Consider the following 11792-nt stretch of genomic DNA (forward strand, 5'->3'; position numbering starts at 1 on the left):
ACGTTTGTTCTTAATTCCTATATGGTTCAACCAGAAAGATATGTGGTTGAAGGAAAGGAAAATATGGTGTGTAAACTTAAAAAGTCAATATATGGACTAAAATAAGCTTCCCGATAATGGTATCTTAAGTTCAATGATACCATCACATCTTTTGGATTTAAGTAAAATATTGTTGATCGATGTATATACCTGAAGATCAGTGGGAGTAAGTTTATATTTCTAGTTCTGTATGTTGATGATATCTTGCTTGCAACTAACGATCTTGGTTTATTACGTCAAACCAAAGAATTTCTCTCTAAAAGCTTTGAAATGAAAGATATGGTTGAGACATCCTATGTGATTGGAATAGAAATATTTCGTGATAAATCACAAGGATTATTGGAATTGTCTCAGAAAGCATATATTAAAAGGAATCAATAATTGCTACATCCACTATGGAGGTTGAATTCGTGGAATGATTTAAGGCCACGATTTATGTATTATGATTGCAGAACTTTATTTCAGGACTTGAAATTGTCGATAGTATTGCCAAGCCGCTGAAAATTTAATGTGATAATTCTGCAGCAGTTTTTTTTTTTTTAAACGACAAGTATTCTCAAGGTGCTAAACATATGGAAATTAAATACATTGTTGTTAAAGAAGAAGTTCAGAAACAAAGAGTGTCAATAGAACATATTAGCACAAATGTTATGGTTGCGGATCCGTTGACAAAAGGATTATCCCCTAAGGTATTTAGGGAACATGTTGAAAGAATGAGGATTATCAGATATCACTAATGATGTTATAATTATATCTTATGTTATAATGTATTTGACACTCTGAGCTCATTTACATATTGTTTCTGATATAAATTTTATGAATCCTGTTTCTTATGAATAGTATATATACATGAATGCATTATGAGAATTAAACAGGATAGAGTCTCTAACAAAGACATTATTGTTGGACCATCATGAAAAACCTTACTATAGTTCATTTTAAGTATAAGATTTATATTGTGATACATGGAAGGGACTATGCCGATAAACTGACATAGAACCGCTATGATCCTTATTAGTCTTATTGTTTAAACAATGACTTTATGTTGTGACCAGTAAGATAATGGATTTATTTTAATGCGCGCCTTATGTTTGTTATTAAATTGTATATATAATTTCACACGGACCAAGTGGGAGAATGTTGGATTTTCCATAATTTAATATGGTCCTAGTATATTGTATACTTATATGGTTTGATAAAATAAAATAATAAATCCTATTGGTCAGTTCACGTAAGGGTATGATCGATCATTATGTTTGATTAACGAAAGGGTACGTTGAATCCCATTGGTTCATTAATGAAAAGGTACCTTATGGATGAAGAGATACCTTGATGGAAGGTATATTTATAGAACATAAATCAAAATTGGTCCTCTCTCTAACCAATTAAAAAGTGATTTTCTGTCCATCTAGAAAATCTGTAAAGTCTTAAGGGTTAAGTGAGAGAAACACAATTCTTGTGATTCTGAAGAACTCAGATTGTAATCGTCATGGATCAAGGTACCCTCTTCTGGCTGTTATTAAGTGTTTGTGAAAATCATCTTATTCAAACATCTGGGCAATTATATTTGTCTAATATTATGATGAAATCTAAGATTTCTAACAGTATATATTGTATTTCGGTTTGGTTTTGTTCGGTTTTAGACCGAACCAAACCGAAAACCAAACTAGCATAAAAATTATGACCGAACCAAACCAAAATATAATTCGGTCTGGTTTGGTCCGGTTTTTTTGGTGTTTGGGTTTTCGGTTCGGTTCTGCTCACCCCTACTCAGATAGATTATAGTTAAAACTTCAGACAATTTCGAAAATTAATGCAACCCATTCCAAACTCCTGGTGTAGTGCTATAATTTTCGCAATTTTTGGCAGTAGTAACCCCGTGCGATGCTCCGACAAAATCCACAGACACGATCCCGTAGATTTTCGAATTACTACTCTTAAACCCGTTCGCTGCTCATTCCGGAATAAAGCTGCATCCACATTACACTTCAATGTCCCTTCTTCAGGCGGTAGCCATCTACACCACCGGTGTCCTTATCCTCTACCGTTTCTGCTTTTCCGAGTGATTACAGCTCTCTTCCTCGTTTCTGTCCAGTCGGCCACAAACCCCAGCCCACTCTGTATTGGGATGTTAGGAGGCAGACAACATCCCGTCCAAAGTACAGCAACACATCTACATGCCTGTTCTGTCTCAGTTGCTATTCATCCCTGTAAAAAAAAAAATTTAGTCCAAAAAGAAGGGTTAAGGTGCAAAACAGGAATGTTCACATCCACCTTAACGTTTTGGGTCAGGAGCAATTTTAACCCTAACGTCTAAAATGGTGCAATTTTATCCCTAATGTTGGAAGCCAAGAGCAGTTTTACCCCTAACGTTGATAAATTGAGTCAATTTGAGAAATAATTCATCAAACTGTCTTCTCGGTCATGAATCTTGTCATCTATAAGAAAAAAATATTAAAAATATACTGTCTTTTGTACGAATTAGATAAAATAAATTCAAAAAATTCACCGGATTTATAAATATTAATCTCCAATTTTATTATTAAATTACAAAAAAACATTATATCCTTTTTTAGAACAAATTGATATGCAATTGGTGCAAAATAAAGAAAAAAAATGACTATATGTTAAAATAGTGTCTGAAATTGATCTAATTTATCAACGTTAGAGGTTAAATTGCTCTTGGCTACAAACATTAGGGGTAAAATTGCACCATTTTAGACGTTAGGGGTAAAATTGCTCCTGACAAAAAACGTTAGGGGTATTTTTGCTCTTGGCTACAAACATTAATCTAAATTTTTTTTACATAGAGTTTTGCCCCCCTCCTCAAATCCTGGATCCGCCACTATAGACAAACATTGAAAAATCACTACTCTATCCGTTCCCAGTCACCCGAAGGTGCCGCAAGACCAGCAAAATCCCAACATTTACGAGCAAAAGGACATTCGACAAATAAATGCCAACCATGCTCCACTTCATGGTCACAGAATATACACTACAACATGACCTCAAGCCGATGATCAACCAGTCGATACCTAGTCGGAAGACAATTGTTCCCCAACTGCCATAGAAAGCTCAAAATCTTCGGTGGAAGAGCGAGATCCCGAAGTGACATCCAGTGTTGAGTAACCGCAACAATGCTGCTGAGATGAGCTACTTGATAACCTGATTTAGCCGAATATCTGCCATATATCGTCCAATGCTAGATGACGCGATCACAAGAGACCCGTCGAGGCAACGACATGTCACATATAACCCGAGCCTAGTATTGACTGGTTTAATTGCTTATACTTGGACATACATTCACATGCATCAGCGCATAATAACATTTTTTCTATTAAGAGCCCGTTTGTTTTATCTACTATTTGCTGTTTACAGTTGGAAAAAACTGCTTTTCCAAAAAGCATGGATTCTCTGCTTTTGTAAAATGCTACTTTTCAGGGGTAAAAGGCAAATAAGAGGTCACTAATCAAACACCTAAAACTCTCATTTTTGAAGTGAAAAGGCAAACAAGAGGGTTAAATGCATCATTGGTTACTGAACTTACATGGTTGTCTCGATTAGGTCATTCCATCAATTTTAGTGGTTAAAACGTATCGAAATAATGACATGGGTGATACGTCAACATGAGTTAACTCAAATCTCTGACCGAAACGAAATGTGACAACTACATATCGGGTATTTTTATGAACAAAACTAAATTTTAGTTTTTTTTCATAAAAATAATCGACATGTGATAGCTAAGTGGCGTATATGTGGATGTCATGTGTAATTTCGGTTAGAAATATGAGTTGTCTCGTATTGACATATCACTTATGTCATTGTTCCGATGTTTTTAATCACTGAAATTGTCACAGTGACCTAATTGAGACAAAACTCAAAGTTGAGTGATTTTATTGAGACAAATTGAAGTTGAGTGACCATTTTGAGATAACCATGTAAGTTTTTTCTTTCATGTGAAGAGCTAATATTCGTAAATATTATCTTCAATCTAACTACACAATCATAATATGTTTATATTTTGTTGTTCTTTCTAATGAAATTTATAAATATATATTTATTTTGTTTCAGGGGTGTAGACAGGGGCCCGGGCCCCTCCGGCCGCCAGAACCACCTTGATCCCAGGTAGTTTCGGCCCTACTGTTTGTTGTTACTATTTGCTGTTTGCTATTACGGCTTGCTGCTTGCTTCTGGAAAAGCTACTTTTCCAAAAAGTAGAGATTCTCTGCTTTTGTAAAATGCTACTTTTCAAATGTAAAAGACAAACAAGAGGTCACTAACCAAACACTTAAAACTCTCTATTTTAAAGTGAAAATGTAAACAGAAGCATAAAAAGGAGCAACCAAACATCTCCTTACTAAAATACCCCAATAGTTCATCATGTCATCAATCTGCACCAATAACTCTCAACCAACACGATTCCAGCAAATCCAGATGCAATATTTACTAAAACACGCCAATAGATCTTCTTTTCTTCTTTATGAATTAGTCTCTCCATTTCTTTGTATAAGTCATCTTAGTGTATTTCATACAAATTAAGAAATACAATTAATATAGAGTCAAATTAATAAATTATATTTGTTAACTAAAAAAATAATTCTCTCCCATGTAATGGTTGGAGAATAAGTCTTTAAATATTAAAAAAACACATGGATCAAGATAAAAATTTAATACTTGAACCGAAAATCTAAACAATTTAAAAAAAAAACTAGAATGATTTATATTTGAGAAAAAAACTAATTTGCTAGAATAACTTATATACGAGAATGAAGGGAATATATTACAAACAACTTTTGTGTGTTAAGAAGATTTTATTTTACACCTTAATTTTATTTTAGATATTTTTAAAAAATCAATTAAAATATATATTACTTCATATAAAAATATTGAGGTTATGATGTATTATATTTCTTAAACTATCACATTCATATACTACCTAAATTGAATTGATTTAAATATACTATTCAATTGATGTATTTCATTTATGTGGAGAAATATTAGATTACTTCTAAGGTATAAAAGAGGAAAAAAATTAAGTTTTTTTTTTTTATTAAAATCAATTTTCTCCATTTAATGGAAAATCAGAATGGTATTGTCTGTTATTTGAATACTATATCAGATCTTTCAAACAAGTTTATTGATAAATTGAAGTAAATTCATGCATTTTGATATACTATTTGTAACTTGTTAATAATATAGTAAACATTTTATACAATTTTCTGTTACGTACTTATTCGTTGGCAATTTGACAAGTTGTTTCGGTATAACGTAGGAATATTTTAAGATAATAATTCATATTTCGAAGATCTGATTTGACAGTTAAATCCAGTTAAATAATGAAATTTAATATTTACATGGAATTTTAATTATTAAACTATCACATTGGTATATAAATTTGAATTGATTTAAATATAATATTAAATTGATGTCTCATCTATCTCTATTATTTTTGGAGAAATATTAGATTACTTCTAACATATGAAATAAAAAAAAAGTATTACATTTTTCAAGTAAAATCAATTTAGAATGATATTGGCTATTATTTGACTACTACATCGGATCTTTCAAACAACTATTGATAAACTGAAGCAATATCATGCATTTTGGTAGGCTATTTGTAACTTGTTGAAAATATAGTAAACATTTTATACAATTCTCTATTATGTACTTATTTGTTGGCAATTTGACGGGTAAATTGCATACGTGGTGTACAACCTTTATCCTATTTCACGCATTGGTGTACAACCTTCAATTTTACATACAAAAGTGTACAACATTTTGGTGACTTTCCACTAAAGTGTATAACCAGTAATTATGATCGGTTAACACGAAATCAACGTGACACGTCAGAAATTTGACCTCCATAAAAGTTGACAAGTCAACTTTTGACTTATAAAGAGGTCAATTTACTGACGTGGGGCGTTGACTTCGCGTTGACCAGTCAAAATTACCGGTTGTACACTTTAGTGAGAGATCACCAAAATGTTGTACACTTTTGTGTCTGAAATTGAAATTTGTATACTAAAGTGTGAAAAAGGCTTAAGGTGTTATTGAGCCCCTGACCTATTCAAAATTTTGTCATTTGACTCCTGACCTATTCAAAATTTTGTCATTTGACCCCTGACCTATTATTCGGTCACATTTGGTCCTTGAACTATCCCAATTGGTGAAATTTCACCCTATTTAGATAGAGATTTGACAAAACCGTTATCCCCCCTCATATATAATGATATTTTGACATATGAGCTTGACATGTCACACGTTTTAAAGTTTATTTGCCACATAAACTCTCTTATATGAAAATAATTAATTAGATTAAAAAAGAAAAAAAAATAAAAACAAATCTTTGAACTCAAATTTATCAAATTTAAGTGTCAAAAATATCGTCACGTGTTAATAGAATAACAATTATGTTAAGTCTCTATTTAAATTGGGTGAAATTGCACCAATTGAGGTAGATCAGGGGCCAAATGTGATCAAATAATAGATCAGGGGCCAAATAACACAATTTTGGATAGGTCGAGAACCAAATAGTGGTTTAAACCGTATGAAAAATGATACAGATTGTACACCACGTATATAATTTACCCGACAGATTGATTCTTATAGGTTGTTTCTTATTATAACACATGTAATGTTTTATCCCATGTGACAATTAAATAATGGAATTTAATACTGTATATGCACATGAAATTTTAATTATTTGTTCTACTGTGTCAGCATTCAATTATAGGTTCAACTGTTAGCAGAAACGTTTTAAATGCTAACTTGTAAATAATATCTTTACAACCTAATTTGATTTCTTGTTCTTCATAAATTAATTATTTTAATTTATAGGTGCAAAGTATTTCTTCTATAAAAAGATCATATCATATACATATATTTCTAGCTTAATTAACAGAAATAAGAATGGCTGGATCTTCCTCAGTCTCTACTCTTGCCAAGAGGTAACATCCATTTTATATATTGTTTATTGATCTAATTTTATTTTATAAACATTGTTTCTCCTTCTCCTTCTTGAAATCACTGTAAAAAAAAAATTACTAAAATACGTCTATGGATTTTAGAGAAGTATCAATTTAGACTCCACGTACAAAATAGTACAAATATAAACTTAACATTTAAAAAATGTATCAATTTAGGTCTTGGTAACGGATTGGACACGTCATTCCTATTATTCCGTTAAGTTCTGATTTCTCCATCCACATACAGTTGACAGAACTTAACGGAGTAATATCAATGAGGTGTCTCGTTCCGTTATTGAGGTCTAAATTGGTACTTTTTTTAAACGTTAAACCATTGTACGTGGAGCCTAATTGATACTTCCCCAAAAACCATAGACCTATTTTGATACCTTATATATCAAAATAGGCCTATGGTTTTTGGAAAAGTATCAATTTAGGCTCCACGTACAAAATAACACCAATATAAGCTTAACGTTAAAAAAATGGTACCAATTTAGGTATCGATAACAGAACGAGACAGGTCACTGATATTACTCCGTTAAGTTCTATCAATTTTACGTGGAGAGAGAAATCAGAAATTAACGGAGTAATAGAAATGACGTGTCCAATCCGTTCTCGAGGCCTAAATTGATATCATTTTTTAAACGTTAAGCCTATATTGATGTTATTTTTTATGTAGAGCCTAAATTGATAATTCTCAAAAAACCATGGGCCTATTTTGGTACCCCATCGCTTAAAAAAGGTTAGTTTAAAAGAAAGGTTAATTATAAATAAATATCATGTGGTTTCACAGATTTACAGATGTGTATTTGTGGTATTTTAACTCTGGGTTTTGCAAAATCTTCAATTTTTGCTGACTTTGCCAAATTTGGCCGATAACGACCTCAAATTAATAATTTTCAAGAGTTAAATGATACTTTAAATAACTTAATTCTTCAACTTTTTAGATTTGGGGTCATTTAGGTGTTTTTTTATTAGAGAGAAAGTTAATGTTTATAGAGAGAAAACTCCAAAAATGATGGTTTTGAAAAATTAAAAACGTGGTTCCATAGTAAATATGATTCTAAACAACTTTAATTCTTGAAAATTTTCATTGTAAGGTCGTTATCGGCTAAATTTGGCAAGATCAATAAAATAATGAAAATTTTACAAAACGCAAATTGGCGTTTGTAATGAAAATACCACATGTATCCATTTGCAAACCCATGAAACCCCAAGGCATCTATTTGTAACTATGGTTTTGCCAAAAAAAAAAAAACTGATGGAACCGGGTTGACCTGTCAGTCCGGTTTGGGTCTTATAACCACCATTACATAAATAAAAAGCTATTTTTGAAATTTTAAAAGGTCAAATTTCGATCTTGGAGGATGTGGTGGGGGTCAGTTTTCCTAGGCTGATCCCGGGTTGAGTTGTTTTGTTTGTTTGTTTTTTTTCTTTCCTTTCCTACAAAAAAAAAGGGTCAAATTTCGAATCCAGATTAAATTACTGTGATAGTTTAATTTTTTTTAACTCTTACACACTATGGATGCGTTTGGTATGACGTAATGCAATGTAATGTAATCAAAATTGTAATGTAATCAAACTTGTAATGTAATGGAATGGAATGGTGATTCCATTACCATGTTTGGCTAAAAAAATGATGAAATGTAATTAGCATTACATTACTTATGTTTGCTTAGTTAAATATAATCGCAAAATTTTATTTACATAATTAAAATCAACAAAAAAAAATATGAAAATCGTGAAATTAGTATATAAATTCCGTGTTTTTATAATATTTTTTTTTACATTTTCTCGTTTTTCGTTTTCCATTTTCACCGTTTTTTTATTTTCTCATTTTCTTATTTTTCTTTTTTTTTTTTGCTTTTTTTCGTTTTTAGGTTTTCTTTGCGTTTTTTAGAATGATGAGAAGTGAGATTTGACAAATGAGAGGTTATGTGGAACTTTAAAGATAGAAATTAAGATTACTTGATGTAATGAGAATTCAATCCATTTTTTAGGTAATGGGGATGACAATAGTTGTTAAACAAAGTTTAATCTATGGATTTCTCATTCCATTACAACAAAATTTTAAAATGCAACCAAACATGGTAATGACCCTTCAATGTAATGGGCATTCCATTATAAAGCCCATTACATCTTACCAAACGGGCCCTATGTACAGGGGCGGAGCCAACCCAGAGTTTGGGGGGCCGAAGTACACCGGCCACCGGCTCCATCCTTGAGTATTGTTAATTTTGTCTCGTCTAGTCCCCTAATATTGATATATATTTAAGCTACGTGATATTGTTTCAATAGTTCAAAGTGGCTGAATTGGTTTAAGAGTCTTGTTTTAAGGTGAGATGTCATGGGTTCAAACCATGACAAATGTGAAAATGTCATCATTTTTAGCCAACATACCAAAACGATAAAGTTTCAGTGTGCTGGAATCTTAAAAAAATTTGCCCAACCCTTACAGGTTGGGCTTCGGAAAATTACTTCCAATAGTCGGACTAAAATTAGCCCCTCCAGGTCGATTCTTGGCTCCGCCACTGACTATGTATGTGAAGGTTGCAGGGTAAGGTAGCATTGATAACAGGCGGAGCGAGTGGAATTGGGGAGAGAACAGCTAGACTCTTTGCCCGTCATGGCGCTAACGTCATAATTGCTGATATACAACCCGAGTTAGGTCAAAATGTATGTGACCAAATTCAATCAAAATCTGACCAAACAATTTCTTACATCAATTGCAACATCACCAAAGAAAGCGACATGGAAAACGCGGTAAACACAACCGTTTCAATGCACGGAAAGCTCGATATAATGTTCAACAACGCAGGCACATTTGCAAACTACGACAACATATTTCAAACTGAATATGAAAATTTCAAGAAAGTTATGGATGTAAATGTGTATGGTGGACTATTAGGAGCGAAACATGCTGCTAGAGTAATGATTCCGAAAAAGAAAGGTTGTATTTTATTTACAGCAAGTACCGCCTCAGTTCTTTACGGAGGCATGCCTTATGCATACACAGCATCAAAACATGCTATTGTTGGGGTAACTAAGAATTTGGCTGTGGATTTAGGGGAATACGGTATTCGAGTCAATTGCGTTTCGCCTACCGGAATAGTTACGGGTATGACTATGAACATGTTTAAAGATGACAAGATTATAGAAGATTTAGCAACTAAGAATGCAACCTTGAAAGGAGTTGAAGTTGATGCTAATGATATGGCTGAGGCTGCTTTGTTTCTTGCTAGTGATGAGTCTAAATTTGTTAGTGGTTTGAATCTTGTGGTTGATGGAGCTTGGAGCTTGAGAAATGTTACTTCCAATCTCCTATCTTCTTAAATACTTACCCATTTCAACTCTGAAATATTTAGAGGTTTTTCTACCTTATGACATGAATAAGTAAAGTATTTTTTCGTGGTATTGGTATACGAGTTTATTGGACAAAATGAATAAAATTATGAAATTAATTTAAATACCAACAAATACCTCCCTTCATGAATAGTCGTGTTAATTCAACAGTCATAGTCGTTCATGAACAGTCGTAGTCATTCATGAACAGTCGTGTTCGTTTGTGAACAGACATGTCCTTCCACTGCTAACGAATTTACACACGGTAAGAGTTGGCTTGCGTAATCTATTATATCGTGGAAGACGATCGTTAATATGATATGGATCGGTATCGAGTTGAGGATTTTAATCTTAAATCCACAAAGATATTTATTCTCAAACAAAGTTTGAAGGAGTTAATCCCAAAGGTAAGATAAAAGCTGTCAACAATGGAGGTTATAATTTTATATTCATCAAAAAGTTTTGTTAATAAGAAGCTTATATACCTCCCCTTTAGGTTAGATGAAGATACTAATATACCCCCACTAGGGTTATAATTAAAGAAGAAGAGAATAGGGGTAGAATGGGGTAATTGGTATAAATGGCAATAAGGAAAATATAGTTAATGGCAGAATAGTAAATAGTATAGTGGCAAAACAGTAAATAAAATTATGGCAGATCTTGTCCCACTCAGACCAGTTTGGCAGAAAAGGCATCTTAATGGACTCCACACGTCGACCCTAGAAATCCCTGATATGCAAGTTGATCACAGTTTGACCAAAGTAAAGCCTAGATCATCTTCTTTCACCCCTCTAGCTGACTCCACCCAATCATACAAGAATATTGGAATCCTAAAGTGGTAGTAGTCCACCTCCCAAATCACGCTAATACGGCCATAAAAATTCATGTCCATAGTTGTAGGCCTTTTATCCTTTGCACTAGCAAATTGCATTGCATCGACAACTAGAAAAACTCCACTGTTTTGAACTGGTCTTTTAACGACCCGTGCTTTTGTGTTGAAATCGACACCATTGACATGATAACACTGGAAGATAGGAACATGACTATTAGGTCCAACAGCAAGCCACCTAAAGGTGTTAGAAACCGAATCCTTGTCAGCTCTCATTGTATTTGAAACCTAACATGAGATCATTTCAAGTTAGTACACAACAAAAGTTTACTCAAACCAGAGATGAATATTAAATATCAACATTTGAAGTAAGATAGTAATTACCCTGGTTTGTATTCAATCAGGAAATGTCTTGTTTTGTTTATCTCTCATCCACTTAGGATTACATTTTTGGACAGGATAACTCGACTCTAAGAACTACATATGCTCCCTACAATTCATAATTCCAAAATAAATAAATGTTAAGCTAAAATGTATTTTTCAATAAAAAGAAAATGAACAAGGTATACATGCATAGTACTTACAGAAAATCGGGTTGTACATCTTCATAGTTATGC

At 32.7% G+C, this 11792-nt stretch overlaps 1 protein-coding gene across 1 annotated transcript; it reads left to right on the top strand.

The window, feature by feature from the left end:
- Nucleotides 1-6850: 6850 nt before the first annotated feature.
- Nucleotides 6851-10418, top strand: LOC136209554 (short chain aldehyde dehydrogenase 1-like). The gene is made up of 2 exons (XM_066001050.1): nt 6851-6986; nt 9554-10418. The coding sequence occupies exons 1-2, from the start codon at nt 6949-6951 to the stop codon at nt 10335-10337; spliced, it is 822 nt and encodes a 273-aa protein (XP_065857122.1). The 5' UTR covers nt 6851-6948; the 3' UTR covers nt 10338-10418.
- Nucleotides 10419-11792: the final 1374 nt, after the last annotated feature.

This window comes from Euphorbia lathyris, chromosome 10, assembly GCF_963576675.1.
Source record: "Euphorbia lathyris chromosome 10, ddEupLath1.1, whole genome shotgun sequence".
Classification (NCBI taxonomy): Eukaryota; Viridiplantae; Streptophyta; class Magnoliopsida; order Malpighiales; family Euphorbiaceae; genus Euphorbia; species Euphorbia lathyris.

Bases quoted from the DNA above. Each gene is read 5' to 3' on its own strand.
- LOC136209554 (XM_066001050.1), top strand. From the start codon at position 6,949: ATGGCTGGATCTTCCTCAGTCTCTACTCTTGCCAAGAG. The intron at 6,987-9,553 runs GTAACATCCATT...ATGTATGTGAAG, and splicing joins GTCTCTACTCTTGCCAAGAG to GTTGCAGGGTAAGGTAGCAT.